Genomic DNA, 18,371 nt, shown 5'->3' with positions numbered 1-18,371 from the left:
TTCTGTGGGGAGCAGAAGTGAATTGAAAAGAAATAAGAGTCACAAAAGATGCAAAACATGTAATAAAAAAAGAAGGAAAAATAATGGCGGGGACTATTCGTGCGATTGTCAGAACATCATACAAGAAACCCAAGCTCCTTCAAACTCTAACATTCAGGTTACCAAAAACTCTTCGGATAACTTAAATACAAAAAATGACTCTTCTAATACCAAGGTTGGCAGGAATTTATTTTCATCTTCCGATGTTGCTCCCTTCACGGTGCACGTACAAATGAAACAAACAGATGCAAAATCATCTCTGCACCCGGTGTCCTTTGGGAAATTTTTACTAAAAAAAGGCTTCAGAAACATTATAAATGGAAGTGTTAAGCGCATTGGTAGGACACGTATAGCGATGTCGTTTTCAAATTACGTTGACGCAAACTTATTTGTTACTGATACGTGTCTTGAATCAGAAAATCTTACCGCATACATTCCGTCGTTTTCTGTGACCCGTATGGGCTTGGTTCGAGGTATTCCAGCACAGTGGTCGGAGGAGGAAATAGTTTCCAACATTTCCGTGCCCATGGGGTGTGGAAAAGTATTAAAAGTACGACGTTTGAACCACAGAGTTGTGGTTAACGGTTCTGTTACCTGGCAACCCTCAGAGACAGTTGTATTGACATTTGACGGTCAAGTATTACCGAAACGAGTCTTTTCATGCTACAACTCTCTTGCCGTTGAATTGTACATTTTTCCTACCATTCAATGCTTTTTATGCTGTAAATTTGGACATACCAAAAATAACTGTCGTTCGAAGCCTAAATGTTTCAAGTGCGGGGAAATGCATCCTGGAAATACCTGTGCAGTGGAGGAGGAGGATGCCATTTGCTGTTTATGCAATGGCTTTCACTTTGCCACAAACAGGTCATGCCCAGAACATGTAAGGCAAAAAGAAATTAAAGTCAGTATGGCAAATAACTGCATCTCCTATGGAGAAGCCGTTAAACTGCACCCAGCTATATCGAAATCGTTTGCTGATATGGTTAAGTCACAACCACATATACAATCAAATTTACCACATAATAGTGCTCAAAATTCAGTTACAAACCCTAGTTCGAATATGCGCCCTCCTAGCCATAGCAGCAGAAAAACTATTTTGTTGAAACCTCGTCCTTCTGTTAAAAAGACTACCCATGGCTATGATGTGGCTGCACATCGGGCCATAATAAGTGAATACTCCATCCCTTCTCCTGCAAACGGTTGTGCTCTACGTCAGGAAACAGAAAAGGAAGAACGACTAGTAATCGCTGAGTCTATTGAGGCCTTAAGAACTCTTTTGTCCAAGCCAAACCTTACTTTACCGTCCCACGTTGCCCCTATGATTGCCTCTCTTACATTTGCAATTAAAAACAATGGACAATATAATACAATGGAATTGCAGAAGCATAATCAATAAAAAACATGATTTCATTCATTTACTAAATAAATTTAAACCTTGTGTTTTTGCCCTATCTGAGACATGGCTCAAGCCTGGAGCTCTTCTAAGAGCTACTGGCTATTCATGCCTCAGAGAGGACCGTCCTGACGGGTGGGGTGGAGTAGCTTTACTCGTCAGGAATTCTGAATCATTTTCATCTCTTCATCTCCCATCTCATAGTGATGATTTTTCAATTATTGCTGCCATTGTAAATAACATCTGCATCCTCTCTGTATATATTCCTCATCAATCATCTTCTATTTTTAATGAATTAGAACAAATAATTTCCTCTCTACCTAGGCCCTTGTTGATTCTAGGAGATTTCAATTCACACCATCAGTTTTGGGGCAGTTCAGTATCCAACTATAATGGACATCGTGTTTTAAAAATCTTAGATGATCACAATCTTTGTGTCCTAAATACTGGCTCTCCAACTCGCCGTACAGCGCCTACAGAATCACCCAGCGCTGTTGATCTATCCATTTGCTCTGCTGAACTGGCATCTTCTTTCACCTGGCAAACCCTAGATTCTACATTTGGTAGTGATCATTTTCCAATTATAGTCTCATTTCCTTCATCTACACGACCATCTCCGAAACCTAGCCCTAGGCTTAAATACAATCTATGTAATGCTGACTGGAAAAACTTTAAATGCTGTGTAGAGAAGAAATTATTGTTTTTGCCTAGTTTAGATGATACTGACGTAGTTGGTTGCTCGGTTGCTTTGGCCCGGGTGATTACAGAAGCAGCTGATGATGTATTTCCTGTAAAAAATACTGTAATTAATAAAATCCCCTCTCCTCCTTGGTGGGATCAGGATTGTTCCCAAGCCATTAAACAACGAAAGGAGGCTGAAAAACTTTATCGTCATTTTATGACTACTGAAAACTTTGAGTCTTACATGCAGGTCGCACGTGATACTAAAAAATTGTTACGTAGGAAGAAATATGAAGGTTGGAGACGATTCTGTGCGTCTCTCAATCCTAATGTAAAACCTTCCATAGTTTGGAACAACATCAAAAGGTTCAGACATGCATTCAATGAACCCTCAAGGCGTACACTGCCTCCTAATCTTGCACAACAATTTATAGACAGACTAGCACCTTCATCTGTTCCTGAAGAGTTTGTGTTCCAACCTGCAACCTTTTTATATGATCCTTCCTTAGACTCCACTTTTAATTGCCCTTTTAAAATGGAGGAACTAAAAGGTGTTTTAAGCAATTTAAAAGATAGTGCTCCTGGTGAAGATGGTGTGCCTTACTCATTTTTAGTAAATGCCAGTGATGGCATACTTACTTATTATCTGAGCATAATAAATTCGGTTATCCAGTCCGGTATAGTCCCAGATTCATGGAGATCCCAGATAGTTATTCCTATTTTAAAACCCAATAAACCAGCATCAGATGTTTCTTCCTATCGCCCTATTGCCCTTTCCTCAGTATTTGCAAAAGTAGCTGAACACTTAATTAAAAACAGGCTAGAATTTTTTGTTGAAAAGAACCATTTATTATCTCATAGTCAGTTTGGATTCCGAAAAGGTAGATCTACTTATGATAGTTTGTCAATATTAATTGCAGATATACGACTGGCATTTTCTAAAAATGAGTCAGTAGTAGCTGCTTTTCTGGATATAAGTGCTGCTTATGATAATGTATTAGTTTCAGTGTTACAGGAAAAGCTTTTCAAGTTAGGCATTCCACAAATGTTAAGTCATTTTGTAATAAACCTTTTATCTGAACGGTCCATCAGTCTTATAAATGACAACAATAGAATTTCTCGTTTAGTGTGGAGAGGTCTACCACAAGGGTCTGTATTAAGTCCATTATTATACAATATCTATACATCTGATTTAGAGTCATCTCTAAATGGTACTGTTAGGGTCTTACAGTATGCCGATGATTTATTACTTTATTCATCAAATCTTTCTCCTGAACAGGCTAGTAGATCAGTCACTTGTTCCTTATGTTTCTTGAGGTCATGGTTAGATTCTAATGGTTTAGAACTTTCTGTTCCTAAAAGTGTTGTAGTTTTATTTACTAGAAAACTATTTCCTCCTCCAATCAATGTGCAATTTGATAACTACTCCATTTCAGTAAAAGATAAAACTAAATTCCTTGGTGTCATTTTAGATAGTAAATTAACAGGCCTCCCACATTGTGAGTACATAGTTTCTAAATGTGAAAAAAATATTAATATCCTTAGGTGTGTTTCTGGAGTTTGGTGGGGTTCCCATCCTTTTTGTATGAAACTAATGTACAATGCCTTAATAAGAAGCATTTTAGATTATGGGACATTTTTGTTAGAGCCTGGATATGTCGTTGGCTTCCAAAAACTAGATCATATTCAATCTAAAGCCTTGAGAATAATTTGTGGTGCCATGAAATCAAGCCCTATCAATGCTATGCAAGTTGAGTGTTGTGAGCCTCCGCTCCATTTACGACGCCAATATCTTTGTGATAGATTTATTTTCCGTTGCTCCCAATTCTCTAATCACCAACTCTGGATTATCTTGTCTAACCTTCTACTTCAAATAAGTACATCCAACTATTGGAAACACAAGAGCCCTCCTTGCTTAATCAAAAGTTTTCAAAAACTTAAATCTATTTCAGCTCCCACTGTTAGCTCTTCATCACTTCCCATTTTTCAGCATGAATATGAGTCTCTTATACTAGTTCCACCAGTTCTCCTGGATATAGGTATATCAAAGAATGATATAGATCAAAATCAACAATTTCTGAGTTTTATTGATACTGATTATCAGGGTGCTAACCATATGTATACAGATGCTTCTAAGATGTCCATCAATGGTTGTGTCGGTATTGGTGTGCTTCACATTCAATCTAATATTTACCAAAAGATAAAATTGCCTCCAGAATCCTCTGTGTATAGTGGTGAGTGCTTTGGAATCCTTAAAGCATTAGAGTTTATCATCATAATGCATCTTAAAAAAACAGTCATTTTTTCACTCTTTAAGTTCTCTTCAATCAATATCTAAATTTCCTTTCAAATCTAAATCTAATAACCCAATTATTTATCAAATCCGTAGTCTACTGCAAAAATGTCATCTTAAAGGTTACTCGGTTTCCATTGCCTGGATCCCTGGACACAGAGGGATTAAAGGTAATGAAAGGGTGGATGACTTAGCTCGTGATGCCATTAGTTCTGGAGACATGTTTCCATTTAAGAATGTTGCTGAAGACCTGTTGGCACTGCCTAAAATATACCTAAGAAAGGAATGGACAAAATTATGGGCATCTGGTGCGGGTGCCGCTGCGTTACATTATCGGAGCATACAAAGATCAATTCCTGCCAAACCTTGGTTTGCTAAAATCTCTTTGCCAAAGCCTGCAACCAGTATGTTAATTCGAATGAGATTGGGTCACGTATGTACACCGGAACACCTGAAACTACAAAATCGCGTGGCCAGTTCCGCATGTATTTGTGGAGCTGATCCCGCTGATCTTAATCATATATTCTTTTCAGGTAATTGTAACCTGTATGACCGTTCTATATTATTAAGACAGCTGTCAGATTTAAAAGTTCCGTTTCCCACATCTATTAGAACACTCCTGTATATTAATAATTCTTCTCCATATATATTTAAATCATTGTATTCATTCCTCTCACGTCATAATATAAAATTATAATATATTACCATTCCCTGATCCTTATCCAAATTCCGACATATCCGTTATAATGTAATCCTTTAATTCCGTTTCCCCGTTTTACTCGTTTGGCTGAATGCGCCAGGAGCGCGATGCCATAAAAAAAAAAAAAAAAAAAAAAACATTTCTTTTGTTTTCAATAATTTCAATACTATAATAATAAATTATGCATATAGTTATCGTTGAGTACGACACTTTTGTACCATAGTATAATTGAGCGACAGTTGTAATTGTACCGCAGTCATTGTGAGAGATGGAGACAAGAGCTGACTTTGGCCGCATGTCGCCGGCGCGCGTGAAGGAAGAGGTAGACACGGACCTGTTGGAAATGCGTAAGTTCATACAATGTAAACCGAGATCTACTTTGATATAACCAAGCACGTAGACCGTCCATTGCTAGATGTCCTTATGACCGCTTTGTCCGAGGCCTTCTTGACAGACATTAACTGAGCCACTTGCCATTTCATTTAGTTTATAAGCATTATCATGAACATTTTTATTATTCTTCTCTGTCGGTTCGCTCTTGGCAGAGCGGTCGTGGTCACGTTGAGGCGCCCGCATCGGTAGTAAAGGCTGATACAGTTCATTCAGCTACGGGCCTTACGGGCACTTAAGAATGGCGCTAGTTCAGTGGTGTCACTCTCGAATTTGAGCCAACAGTGCAGTTTAACACAACTAGTGTGCAATCAATGTGTGCACTTAAGGAAGAGGTTTCTAAAACTTTGATGTTGAAGTCTCCACATATAATTAGTCGTTTTTTAATTTTAATGTGAGATTAGTATTTTATGAGATTTTTTTTTTTTGTGTCTTAGGAAAATTTATTTTATAATTATTGTTTGTGTATATTAGATAAGAACATTTATATGTAAATTAATTTCAAAAACAATGTAAATTGTTTATGAATAAATATGACTATGGCTATGACTATGATCATTTTGATAAAACTGTTTCCATTTTTTTTGGAAGATTTCAAAACTGCCCAAAGGTTCCCTATAAGCAGAAATGACAATGAACTGCTCTAATTTTACAGCGGCTATTTCAATAATTCTTTCGACTGATAAGGACACAATATATTTACGTTCTTTGTATTTTAACTGATTGTTTATAATAATAATAGACCCGCCATGTATGGATTTAACTCTACTGAATATACTACCAAGTTGATAGTTGTTAAAATTAAACATTATTTCATTAGAGCTTAGCCAGTGTTCGGTAATGCACAATATATCTAGCTTATTACAATTTAAAAATATCTCAATCTGTAAGTCTTTGCCTCTAACCTCTAATGCTTTGTATATTTTGATGGACCAAGTTAATGCGACTTACATGATTGTAGCCATTTTTTTTGTCATTAATACTTACATTATTATTATCACTTAACTTATTATTAAGTCTGATGCCAGCACTGGAGTGCACTGTTGTCGCATGATTTAATTTAAATTAATTAAGACCGTCACCACGTTTGTGCTTCTCTGCTGGAAATTAATGGACTTGCCAGCCAAGTTTCTGGTCGTTACATCAAAATAATATGATAGGGACATAGCTATCTGTCTCCTACAATAATGATTGAGGTAAAAATTTACCTCTGTTCAGTGTGTAAAAATTGCTAAAATATTTGCTAGTGTCAATAATATGAATGTTTTTATTATACGCACATAGATTATACATTTGTAATTTTAACTTATACCTAATTCTATTCTCCGTCTGTGACAACTGCTGGCGGTAAGGAAATAAAAACAAGGTAATTTTTTTAACTTTGAGGCCATTCTTATGTCATGGTATCTAATTAAGTCAAGTTTATTTATTGATCCTATATTCCCTATGAAGATAAGTAATGTTGTATTACTGTGAATGTTATTGTCTTTCGTCATGAAATTTAAAATATTCTCAAAGCTAATACCAGGCAAGCAATTACTAGTAAGTAACACTTTGTTCACCAGAATATCTGTGTAGAAGTGTGCCAATGTTTTTACCGATCTCATCACAATACATGATTATATTAGGTTCGAGACCATCAGGCAGCGTGCGCTCAACAGTTCATAATCTAGAAACCATTTGTTAAATGAACTACCATTGACGTCTATCGGTCGTCAAGATATTCGTAAAACATCTATAAGAGAGTTCATTGACCGGGTGAACGAAAACCATTATCTATAGGTATTTTGCGACGGTTAATAAATTGGGTAGTTTTAGTTTTTTTCTTTAATGTAAGTGAACACCCGTAATATATAGTCACCGGCCGCCGCTGGTCATCACAACTTTTTGTTTCAGCCCTTATTAAGGAGGAACCAGCATTCTTGGATGAAAAGGAGTGTGTGAAGGAGGAGTGTGAGGACAGTACAGATGGGTATGGCGTGAGCGAGACAGCCATACCTAACCTGTACGCCGAGCACGAGGTCAAGGACGAGCTCGTGCTGGGGCCGGAGCGCCCGCATCGCCCCACAGTCGGCCTGGTAGTGAGAGGTGTGTAGATTGTTGTTTATACGCTCGGAACTACTCCGCGCGGTTCCACCCTCTCGACTCCCAACATACACATTCAAACTACCACATCACACAAAAATTTTGTAAATATATTTGCTAACTTTCTACGATGACCTTTGTAATTAACGCTAAATTTAATTTTAATGTCGACGCGCGTTTGTATCGATACCGCCATATATTTTGACTAAGGTGTAGAGTTTGTGAAGTTAGGGCTTGTAGAGTTAGAAGCTTGACTCTACAAGAGATCTGATAACTTTTTGACAGTGCGAGCCTTATGGTCTCGTCTTGGCAATATTCACATGAAAATATTTTTGATGGGATTGATTTGACTCTAAACTACGAAGTAAATCTATGTAGATTTCTATACATGTATTAGATTGCTTACACCATCCTTACGATATAACTGAAGAAACTTATGTAACGCCACGCCACTGTCACATATTTATCAGGTTGGTATCTTGGATATTTGAGTATATTTTTTGTCGTGTTACAGCGCCCACTATTATGTCCTCTGCTGCGGTGTCGGATCGGGGACGCTCGTGCGCGGTCAGGCTGGAGCGCCTGCTGCCGGACGCGGCGCGGCGCAGCTGCCGGGTCGGGCGCCGCACGTACAAGCTGCGCGCCGCCGAGCCCGCCGCCGCCGCCAGCTATCAGTGCCACCATTGCGGCGAACGGTTCACGAACAAGTCGGTTTTAAAGAAACACGTACACACTCACTCACCTTTACATAACGCAGCCGTTGGGGATTATGGGTTAGAACGACATCAGATTCTGCACGGGGGCAAAAAACTGTATAAAAAGACTCACGTGATTATACAGACAGGTGAAAAGCCTTTCGGGTGTCACTGTGGCTACAAGTCTAGTTTGAAATCAAATTTACGGAGACACCTGATGACTCACACAGACGAGAAGCCTTTCAGGTGTAGCCACTGTGGCCAGGGGTTTAGCAGAAAAGCACATTTACAGACTCACCTGATGTCTCACACTGGCGAGAAGCCTTTCACGTGCAGCCGCTGTGCCTACAAGTGTAGAACAAAAACAGGTTTACGTACTCATGTGATGAGTCACACTGGCGAGAAGCCTTTCAGTTGTAGCCACTGTAGCCACAAGTGTAAAAGAAAAGTAGATTTACAAGCTCACCTGATTACTCACACTGACCAGAAGCCTTTCACGTGCAGCCACTGTGCCTACAAGTGTAAAAGAAAAGCAGATTTACGTACTCACGTGATGAGTCACACTGGCGAGAAGCCTTTCAGTTGTAGCCACTGTAGCTACAAGTGTAAAAGAAATGTAGATTTACAAGCTCACCTGATGATTCACACTGGCCAGAAGCCTTTCAGGTGTAGCCACTGTGGCTTCAAATGTAGAAGAAAAACACATTTACGGAGTCACCTGGTAACTCACAGAGCCTTATAGGTGTAGCCACTGTGGCTACAAGTGTAAAAGAAAAGCAAATTTACAGAGACACCTGATGACTCACTCAGACGAGAAGCCTTTCCAGTGTAGGCACTGTGACTACGAATCATGCACAAAAGAGGACTTACGGAATAATAATAATATAATATTTATTTCAGGCAATGTACCCATATCACAGATTACAAATTTACAATATCACATTAAAATACAATAACCTAAAATGTAAAAAAAAGGTATATAAGAATAAAATAGAAACGTTCTTACAATGTATACAACTGGGCACTTATTTTCTATTTCGTTCGCGATGCATTGTCACCCAGTATTTAAAAAATCGGCAGTCCAGACGTTCAGACAGAGTGCGGAGAATCTCATTGTCCGATGTGCCCAGGCGATCCCTAAACGATGCTATGCGCGATCTCCTCACCGCATAGAAATCCGGGATTCTAGCATCCACTGAAAAAAATAGATAGCCGAACTGGTTTTGTAACTTTACTAAATAACTACACTACGGTTATAAGAAAATAAACTTTGCATAAATTTACAAACTTATTTTGTAGTGTATACCCAGTACTTGAACACTGATAGCCAAACACGGTTTTGTAACATATAACACATAGTTCGCAAGTCCCAATTTTTGTGTAAACAGTAACCAAAATTTTGTTACAGTTATGCAAACATTTCTTTCAGTGTCCGCGAACATGTTCGATGCACTGCAATATCGGGGTAGTTTCATAAGTATACGGAACGCGTTGTTATATTGCACCCTTATCGTGTTTATTGCTCGTCTTGTGCAGTTGACCCAAAGCTGGCATGTGTAGAAACATTGACAAAATGCTCTGAACAGTGTCAGCTTCACTGGGTCACTACACCGTGCAAATCTTCGCGCAAGCATGTTACATCGAACTGCAGTAGCCCGGCGCTCACGCTCCACATCGGCATCATCTTTGAGACTCTCCGTCACCACGTGCCCCAGGTACCGAAATTGTACTACTTTTTCGATTACAGTGCCATCTAAGAATACTGGGGGAACCCTATCCGGACCCTTTCCTGCCCTAAAAAACAAGGAATTGGGTCTTTTTAACATTATATTGGAATCCATGTTCTAAAGCATATCTTTCACAAATGCTCAGCAGCCTCCTCAGTCCTCTAATTGAGCACCATGTCGTCTGCATAGCTTATATTGTTTACGCAAGTCGAGCCAATATGGCAGCCAACCTTGGTGCCTCTCAGTTCCTCAATCAGGTCGTTTACATACAGACTGAAGAGATCCGGTGAGGTTACCCCTCCTTGACGAACTCCGCATTCTAGCCTGTATTCGCTAGAAGTCGAGTCGCCCCATCTTACTGACAAGGAAAGGTACCCAACTGTCCGGTTCCGATTTGATTCATATTTATATATGTTATAGAGTATAAAATAACAGACACGTATTTTTTTTAGCTGCCCAAACTCAACCTATTGGGAGAAATTGTCCTCCAAAGTACTAAAAAGTTACTAAATCTTCTAACTCCTATAGAAAGTGATGCATAACTAGCAAGTTGCTCGAGCATAATTTTCTATAGGAGTTAGAAGATTTAGTAACTTTTTAGTACTTCGGAGGACAATTTCTCCCAATAGGTTGAGTTTGGGCAGCTAAAAAAAAATACGTGTCCGTTATTTTAGACTACTCTATAACATATATAAATATGAATCTTAGTAACGGCATGAGCTACACGCTCTCGATAACGGCGGTACACCAAATCCTTAGGCCAAAAGTCAGTACTTAGAAATCTGTTTATTTTGCTCGTTAATATAGTTATTTTAAATGAGTTAAACGTTGTGTCATGATATTGCTTAAGTAACTCAACGCTTACACATTCTTCTCCCATATCCTTTATGTGATCTAAATATAATGTCTGTCTCCGTTACAGTTTTTGTAGCGGAGTGACGTTTGTGAACGCACTCCTTAAAATATGTTATCTATGACTGTCACTTTGACAGCTCTCTCTGACTCACCCCTTGCTTATATGGACGGATATGCTGTATATCAATTTAATTATAATTAATATTAAGAAGCCACTTACAACTAAAATAAATACAACAAGAAGTGTATCAAGTGTTTTATTGAAGATACTACAGTTTTCTTAGTACGAGATACATAAATGGAACATTGCGACTCCGCTACTTGTATCCTTCCGCTAGATGTTAATGTCCCTCGCATATTGACATGTTTCTTTTTTCGCTTTGTAGCTTTACTTTCAACCAGAGTATAAGTTGTGTCTAGCTCCTTGCGTGAAACTTCGCTTTGTAACGTTAATTTCGTATTGGCATTCCTAGCACCTACCGGCGTGGCGACCAGGAATCACGAGATGAAACACATTGGGGAAAAACTTTGTGACATAGTAACTGTGACTACAAGAGCAATAAAAAATCAGATCTACGACGTCATCAAATTATACACACGGGTGAAAAGCCTTTCCAGTGTAGTTATTGCGAATACACGTGCAGGAGAAAAGCTTATTTAAGCACTCACCAAAAGAAATCTCACACTCGGAAATAAAGAAAGAACGCTTAGCACAAGGAAGATCACACATTAACCCTACTGTTCCTATTTCTATCGCACGCGAGTAATTAGGTATATTGCTGTCGACCGCCGGCGGCCAATGACACTGCGAGCGGGTAACGTTGGTCGTTGGGGTTAATTCGATACAGGTTTAGTTACTGCATTGAAATCATAGCATATTGTCGTGTTGGTTTTAGTTGGTCCTTTACGTTTTGATATCTTTTTTTACTAGACCCCGACAAAAGTTATCTTCGTTGGGTTAATGTAACCCGACTTTACTTTTTTTTTTTATTGATAAAAATGTTTATATGACATTACAGTTGAACCAATGCGTCACGAAACTTCGACAAACATCAATAATAATTATAAGCATTAACAATTATAAAACAATAATGGCACATTGACAAATTAAATTGGAACAGTTGAGCACCTAGCATCCATCGCCTCACAGAATCTCAAGCACTCAAGCCCCGATGACCTGTTCTCACTTACTCCTGACGTAGCTCAATGGCTGAAAACCTTGGATACAAACTTGTGACATACCTGATATATTTTCGATTTACTTGTGATTTTTGTTATGCCATTCGATTAAATAAAACTATACCCTGCCGCCCATCGCCACGCAAACAGGCCGCATTCAGGCGTCGATGCCAGGAGCGCAGCGAGCAGTGAGAGGGCGCGCGGCGCCATACGCTGCGCGCCGGCGGCACGGCCGACAGGTCACGTTGTCGTGCTCTGAGGGCCATTCTCGGGACGTCCGGAACAAACAGGCGCACGAGACCAGAGACAGCCTCGGGACAGTCTGACTCCCCACGCAAGGCTCGGCATGCCATGACAAGGAGTTGGTAATTCCGCCTGACCTCCAAGAAATTGTACCCGAGGGAGCCGAGAAGATACTTTGTCGGGTACAGGTACTGATCTAATCTGAATATTTTTTATAAAGGAACCTTAAAAACGCTTTCTAGACCATCTAAAGCATACGTCGATTCGTAGGGGTTCCATATGATCGACGAAGTGTCCAGCTTACTCCTTACTAGACCATTGTAAACCATTTTTATAGCCACCGGCGTCATGAAAATCGCGGAGGTTTCGGTTCCTAGGACAGTATAGGAATGGGTAGATTTTATTTTAGAATGAGGTCAAAACTTACAGATTAAAAGTAGTTACAACTGTTACTGTTACTGTTTCTACAGTAAATTCCAATAATGTTTGGCGTAGCACGTAATTCCAAGAGCTGCAAACGTTTATAGGCTATGTTAACCTTTTACTGTTACTGCTAGACTTTTGAAATTATATTTATAGTTAAATTATGTAATTTACAAATAGGAACATACAGAACAAAAATAATACACACTTTAATTATTATTGTCATAGTTTTATTTTAATTGTAGGTAATACCTATGTTTGTAATATTACTAATATTACATTGCTGTATTTACAAAACTAATAACTGTATTCCTTACAAGTGTAATAAATCATAACATTATGGCTCCTCCACACGATGGCCCAGCGTAGGCCAGTCCAAGGGACGCATTTATGCGTTAGAGGGAGCAAGTGATATTGCTATCTCATTCCACTGCATAGCTGCGTCCCTTAGACTGGCGTACGATGGGCCATCGTGTAGAGAAGCCCTTACAGTTGCCTGGTTATCATTTGGTGAACAACCTTTTATCGCTGTTGCACTTTTCGTTCAACTATCAGTACAATATAAGACTAGAGATGTCGCGGACTTCCGCGATGTACGCATTGTTGCACATGGCAACACATGTAACATCTTGTATATTGTCTATGGTAAGCAAACCATACTTTTCCTTCCTGTTTCTCTCACATGAAGTTTCAAGTTTGTTAACTTATTTATTAACGTGTGCCCGAAGCCAGCCTCGTACAGCCAGAGCATCATCTCTCTAATTATCTGAAAGCTAAGTATAATGAGTATATAAAGGAGGACTTGTTCGTCCCACGCATATATTTCCTACATTTATTTATTGTGAAATCTATGTATGACTAGATTCAATGTACTGACCGCAATGTGTTGAGTTGACTTATAAAGACGTGACATGACGTGTGATGATGTTGCAAGAGAACGTAATGATTACATGCTCTTTGGTTACGAGCAGAGGTGTGCTTGTATGTCATGGTCAGGTCGGAGATGCGTCTGCCGACCTGAGCCCAACCCTCGTCTGGCATGCCATAGAATTGATAGTGACCTGTAAGGGGCTCGTACACCCTTCGGATAGGTGCACTCTTGGCCATAGCAAGGGACTGGTGTTTCCCTCGTCTGGCATGCCATAGAATTGATAGTGACCTGTAAGGGGCTCGTACACCCTTCGGATAGGTGCACTCTTGGCCATAGCAAGGGACTGGTGTTTCCCTCGTCTGGCATGCCATAGAATTGATAGTGACCTGTAAGGGGCTCGTACACCCTTCGGATAGGTGCACTCTTGGCCATAGCAAGGGACTGGTGTTTCCCTCGTCTGGCATGCCATAGAATTGATAGTGACCTGCAAGGGGCTCGTACACCCTTCGGATAGGTGCACTCTTGGCTATAGCAAGGAACTGGTGTTTCCCTCATTTGGCATGCTATGGAATTGATCTATGGTTTGTGACTGGTTGCGACCAGGTCACCGCACTCCTTATCCAGTGCAAAGGTTGACTGATGAGACTTACCAAGACATAGACAGTTGTGACTATTACACAGACATGCATACCTATATATGTACTTTGAGTCCTGTGGGACAATGTTGAACTTTACTATGAATACTGATTTCTTGTTGTCTGTTCCTACATACATATATACATGTTACAATGTTTATGTATCTATCTTGAGAGATAGATGTGTTATATTATGATACAGGTTAAGGATACTTAGTGACCCATGGTCATAAATCTATTTTCTACACAGGTGGTGGTATAAGATCAAGTTAGAGCTGGCCTCTGCGCTTGGAGCTCATGAACCAGGGAGACATACTCCAATTACATCATTTGAATAAGGTATGAACCACACTGTCCATAGAATAACCGACCTCTCTTTCCTAATAATATAAGCGAAGCAGATCTAAGTTCATTAAGATAATAAACAACTATACATGACAAGTTGATAGTAAACTTATATTTCATTTAATAAGGTCTTAGAATCATTAGGTAACTCGAACTCAGGCAATCAGTCTATTTATCTTAGTATTTTGTATCAACGTCGATACAAAAATTGGTGGAAGAGTGTCTTGGATTTAATTCAGACCCACATAAACTCATGAAATTATCTAATAAATTATTTACCAAATTTATACTAAAATACACAAAGAGATGGTAAAAATAAAATGGTCAAAACATATTAAGACATGATTTAAGTACGCATAATCTATAATGACTGCATGAATATTCAATAATCATGATTATTTGCAGTATTTGTGACAATAAAATGCAATTCTTAAGAGGTCAAAGGTCGCCCTGTGGATAGTGTTGTTCATACTAATAACACATAGAGCTACCACCTTTAATAATCATACACCCAAATTGTTTGTGTATTGCTGAACGATTTTGAACTTAAGTTGTACCGAATTTATATCGCCAAGGTCATAAGTACGATGTGATCGACTTAAATATCAATATTAATCTTAAGTTGCGTATTTTATGACTTCAAATTGATCACAACTTTGATATTTCAAATCGTCGCGCCATTTGACGCACGCCGCGCATGCGCGACGCGACGCGATCTACTTCATTCATTCATTCGTTCACTTCACAAGATGGAGGAAATTAATTTACCAGTGGAAGTTTTACGTGAATTGTGTTTTGTGCGATGCTGAAAGTGTTGAAATAAAGTGTTATATTTTATTAAGAAACAAAGGTGAGTACTTTACGAATATGTGATTAGTAAAATGAAAGATTATTCGCGTACGTGACATGGGCACATATCCCATACGATATCGGATCCAATTTGAATCATTGATTTTAGTAATCGATCGATATTATTTCGTCTTACTTGATAATAAAACCTAGTACAAGGATTATGAGGCATCCTTTGTGATTGTGAGCGAATTTACCTAGTATCAAAGAAATCATCACGTAATTATTTCATTACAACAAGCGACGCCATTACAATGCGCAACTTTGCGTATGCGCGTAAATGATAGACGTAGACGCGTACCCTCGAGATTACAAAGGAAGTGATAATTGCGTATTAATTCTATACGTAAGTGATCTTACTTGAAAGAAATTTGATCTGTACAGCTTCACATGTTTACTTACACTATTTTAATGCGTATTGCGTAATACTAGTTCGTATGATACCTGAGAGGATTAAGTACCTAGATGCTTATATTACTGGGTCAGAGGCTATTAAATATACTTAGAATGATTGTTTGTTGCAATTGAGTATAAGACCCAACTAATATATTGTTATGAAATAGGAATTTCAAGAAATACAGCGTATGTGCTGACGGGTTCGGATTGTCACATTTCAACGAGCCGAGTGTGAAACCAAGCGTCTCTACGCGAAAATACTTCTCTGTATGAGGAGATTATAAACATTCTTACGAAAAAATCACAAGGTACGTAAACACGATTAATATAATGTTAACTTGGCATAAGGCCACATAATATGTGTAATATACTATCGAATTGCGTATTCGTTAAAAGTTGGATCGTTTACTCACAAAATTAATTTATTACGTAGTTTACACTCCGAAAAGCGCCATCTACCGCTTACAATACAATCAAATACATGAGACAATACTATTGTTTATATTAGTATTGAGTGATGATGAAATAATAGAGCAATATTCAAATAATGATTACATATTAATATGTTAAATATTTTGTGATAAAGGTTTTGAATTTTAACCATGTATATTGTGTTAGATAAATTACACATTTTGGTAAAATAAATATTGAATATGAGTGTGTATGTACGGACACCCTTTCATGTCTGTACTGTAAGTGGGAACTACACTTAGTTAACATAATTAAAACAAGTTTGTACACTTCAAAGAATACATGGTGTATACCATGGCTTATGAAACCCTGAAGTAATAATAAATAGTATTGATATATTCCATGAGTACTATTTGAGAACTTATTAATATACATGACGCTATGTTCATCATCATCATATTAGTCATGTTGAACCACTTGTACTTATGAGAAAGTTTAATTCATTTTGGATAATATTCATATATTGACTATTTTATGCGTCATAATTAGGATGATGTTCCTGTTAGTGAAACAATTCACACACTGAGTGAAATTATGGAAATTTTACCAAATCCTGACAATATTATTAATTTTTTTATGTGAAGTTAACTTGTTTTAAAATGCGTTTCCAGAATAAGAGAGAATATTATGGAAGCTATTCTGCTGGATCGCCTTTCTACATTTGCCACAAACATCAAAGAACATCAAGTCAAAGCATCAGAGCTATGTGCGTGTCGTCCATGGGAAAAGGATGAGTCAGAACGAGCATCTGTCGTCGCATCCAGACTTCAATCTATACTTGGAAGATTTCAGAGCGATCTCTATCAGTACTTCAATCTGTCTAAAGACCCTAACGCCGATGAGATTTCAAATCTAACCGCAGTACAGCTAGAAGGTGATGACACTTTAGCCGAACTTAAGGCAAGAATTCAAGTTGATAAGGATACAAGACAAGTTACGTCCGATCCTACAAAGAATAGAAGCAAGCTACCAGAGCTGGACCTAATATCTTTTCATGGTGAGGTTCTAGAATGGACACAATTTTGGGACCAGTTTAGCTCCAACATTGATCAAAGAAACCTACGTGATGTGGATAAGTTGCTATATCTCAAAGCATCATTAAAGGGTGAAGCCAAAACTATAATCGATGGTTTAGAAACTACAAACGATAATTATAAAATTGCCATAGATACTCTAAAGGAAAGATACGGCAACAGAGTGCAGATTATTGATGCTCACTATTCTTCCTTATACAAGATTAAGAAAGCAGCAAGGCCGCAAGATTGCAGAAAGACATTGGATGAACTCGAGAGACATCTAAGAGTCTTACAGTCCCTAGGAGAGGACACTAATAAAAATCATTTAAGATTTCTTTTCATGGAAAAGTTTCCTGAAGACGTCGTTTATGAAATGAAATTAAAATTAAAAACAGAATCCATCGAAGAAATAAGAAAACAATTAAACGCTATAATATCAGCAAAGGAAGATGCCAAGAGGATTGGTGTTGAGACTAAAAGTACAGAAGCCACCTTTACCACTGAAACTTTACACATAAGGGATAAACATCCGAAGAAACCTACCTGTGACACAAGAATTAAACATAGAATTATAAAAATGAGAGAAAAACCAAATAAATATAGACAAAATACATCAACCTTTTCAAACACGTTCACGTCTAAGAAGAGAACGTATGAAGCCAATAGTACATCGAATAATGCGCAAGCATTCGGAAAACGAAGTAAAATTGAATGTATATTTTGTCAAGGAGATCATTACAATGACGCTTGCACGAAATTTAAGACCTTAGCCGAGAGGAAAAGGAAATTACTTAACCGTTGCTACATCTGTTTGAAAATCGGTCATAGACAAGCTACCTGTAAAACGACACACATCTGCCGTCATTGTGGTGCAAAGAATAAACATAATAGAGCATTGTGCCCTACGACTGAAAACCAAGGAACTAAACCTGAGGATCATAGAAGTTGTGAAAGACAAAGGGAATACTGACCATCCGATACATTACCTTAGTCATCATGGAGTGTCGGTGCCGGGGAAAAAGCTTAGAATTTTGTACGAGGCATCAGCAAAGACAAAGGACAGCAAAAGCCTTAACGAATGT

At 38.4% G+C, this 18,371-nt stretch overlaps 1 protein-coding gene and 1 long non-coding RNA gene across 2 annotated transcripts; one reads left to right on the top strand and one right to left on the bottom strand.

Annotated features, from left to right (window-relative positions):
* Nucleotides 1-39: 39 nt before the first annotated feature.
* Nucleotides 40-5,256, bottom strand: LOC133532358 (uncharacterized). The gene is made up of 2 exons (XR_009801682.1): nt 2,756-5,256; nt 40-2,223 (listed from the first exon to the last, which is right to left on the bottom strand). It is a non-coding gene; the product is annotated as an uncharacterized LOC133532358 (long non-coding RNA).
* On the top strand, nt 5,250-13,177 carry LOC133532356 (gastrula zinc finger protein XlCGF46.1-like). Its single transcript, XM_061870969.1, has 3 exons — nt 5,250-5,456; nt 7,396-7,587; nt 8,099-13,177. The coding sequence occupies exons 1-3, from the start codon at nt 5,378-5,380 to the stop codon at nt 9,019-9,021; spliced, it is 1,194 nt and encodes a 397-aa protein (XP_061726953.1). The 5' UTR covers nt 5,250-5,377; the 3' UTR covers nt 9,022-13,177.
* The last annotated feature ends 5,194 nt before the right edge of the window (nt 13,178-18,371 follow it).

This window comes from Cydia pomonella, chromosome 27, assembly GCF_033807575.1.
Source record: "Cydia pomonella isolate Wapato2018A chromosome 27, ilCydPomo1, whole genome shotgun sequence".
Lineage (NCBI taxonomy): Eukaryota > Metazoa > Arthropoda > Insecta > Lepidoptera > Tortricidae > Cydia > Cydia pomonella.
This window is presented reverse-complemented; position numbering and strand designations above follow the sequence as displayed.